The sequence below is a fragment of the Pyrgilauda ruficollis genome, unplaced genomic scaffold (genome assembly GCF_017590135.1).
Source record: "Pyrgilauda ruficollis isolate IOZ18807 unplaced genomic scaffold, ASM1759013v1 scaffold69, whole genome shotgun sequence".
Classification (NCBI taxonomy): Eukaryota; Metazoa; Chordata; class Aves; order Passeriformes; family Passeridae; genus Pyrgilauda; species Pyrgilauda ruficollis.
In genome coordinates this window covers 544,697-546,062 of record NW_024528710.1, presented here as the reverse complement: position 1 = coordinate 546,062, position 1,366 = coordinate 544,697, and the positions used below count along the sequence as shown (strand labels likewise).

The window sequence follows — 1,366 nt, the reverse complement described above, 5'->3', positions numbered from 1 at the left end:
TGTGGGACACAGGTGACGGTGACGGAGGAGCAGAGAGGAGCGTCCAGCAGCCAGCACTGAAACCCCACCCCGGGGCCAGCCCATATAAATAGCACTGCGCACAGGTGTTGCCACATGATTTTCTCCATGTGGGAAAGGTGAACACTTGGGATTTCCAGGTTCACAGAAGGGGTTTGATGGGAATGAGCATGGTAGTAGTGCTTCCCGATACTCATCGGCCGAAACCAGGGGATGGCTGTGGCAGGTGGCGTTTCTCCTCCTCCCGCCCTTCTCTGGTTACTCGGCGCCATCTCTGCAAACAAAGGGGAGGGTGTGGGACACAGGTGACGGTGACGGAGGAGCAGAGAGGAGCGTCCAGCAGCCAGCACTGAAACCCCACCCCGGGGCCAGCCCATATAAATAGCACTGCGCACAGGTGTAAGCCGATCCCCCGGCTGCGAGCGGCGGCGGGTGGCAGCGACGGTCTCGGTCCGTGGGTTCTTCTCCGCCATCGCCTGGAGCACGTCACTGAACCGTCCACCATGTCGATGGGGCTGGAGATCGGCGGCGTGGCCTTGTCCGTGCTGGGTTGGCTGTGCAGCATCATCTGCTGCGCGTTGCCCATGTGGAAGGTGTCGGCCTTCATCGGTAACAACATCGTGACGGCCCAGATCCTCTGGGAAGGGCTGTGGATGAACTGCGTGGTGCAGAGCACGGGGCAGATGCAGTGCAAGGTCTATGACTCCATGCTGGCGCTCCCTCAGGACCTGCAAGCCGCCCGTGCCCTGCTGGTGGTGGCCATCATCTTGGCCGTCCTGGGCTTAATGGTGGCCATCGTGGGCGCCCAGTGCACCCGCTGCGTGGAGGATGAGAGCACCAAAGCCAAGATCACCATCGTCTCCGGCGTCATCTTCCTCCTCTCTGGTGTCATGACCCTCATCCCTGTCTGCTGGTCGGCCAACACCATCATCCGGGATTTCTACAACCCGCTGGTGATCGAAGCGCAGAAGCGAGAGCTGGGCACCTCGCTCTACGTGGGCTGGGCAGCCTCCGCACTCCTGCTGCTGGGGGGGGGCCTGCTCTGCTGCTCCTGCCCCCCCAAAGACGACAGGTACCCCACGGGCAAGGTGGCCTACTCTGCCCCACGCTCCGCCGTCACCAGCTACGACAAGAGGAACTATGTCTGAGCCCCCCCCAGGGTCCCCCGGCACCCCTCGATATCCCCCACCCCACCCCCCCACCCTGGGACCCTCATTGCCCTCCGTGGGGCCCGGGGGCGGCAGCGCCGGGGCGGGGCGGGGGGGCGCGAAGGAGGGGACGGGGACGGCCGCAGGGTCAGGGCCAGGCTGTGTAAATAGAGACAGTTTCGGTTAAACACGAGGCAGTT

At 63.7% G+C, this 1,366-nt stretch overlaps 1 protein-coding gene across 1 annotated transcript; it reads left to right on the top strand.

Moving 5' to 3' along the window:
• The first annotated feature begins 521 nt into the window (after positions 1 to 521).
• On the top strand, positions 522 to 1,166 carry CLDN3 (claudin 3). Its single transcript, XM_041484906.1, has one exon. It carries the CDS (start codon positions 522 to 524, stop codon positions 1,164 to 1,166), a length of 645 nt encoding a protein of 214 aa, XP_041340840.1.
• Positions 1,167 to 1,366: the final 200 nt, after the last annotated feature.

Excerpts from the sequence above, each read along its gene's own strand:
- CLDN3 (XM_041484906.1), top strand. The coding sequence starts at position 522 with ATGTCGATGGGGCTGGAGATCGGCGGCGTGGCCTTGTCCGTGCTGGGT.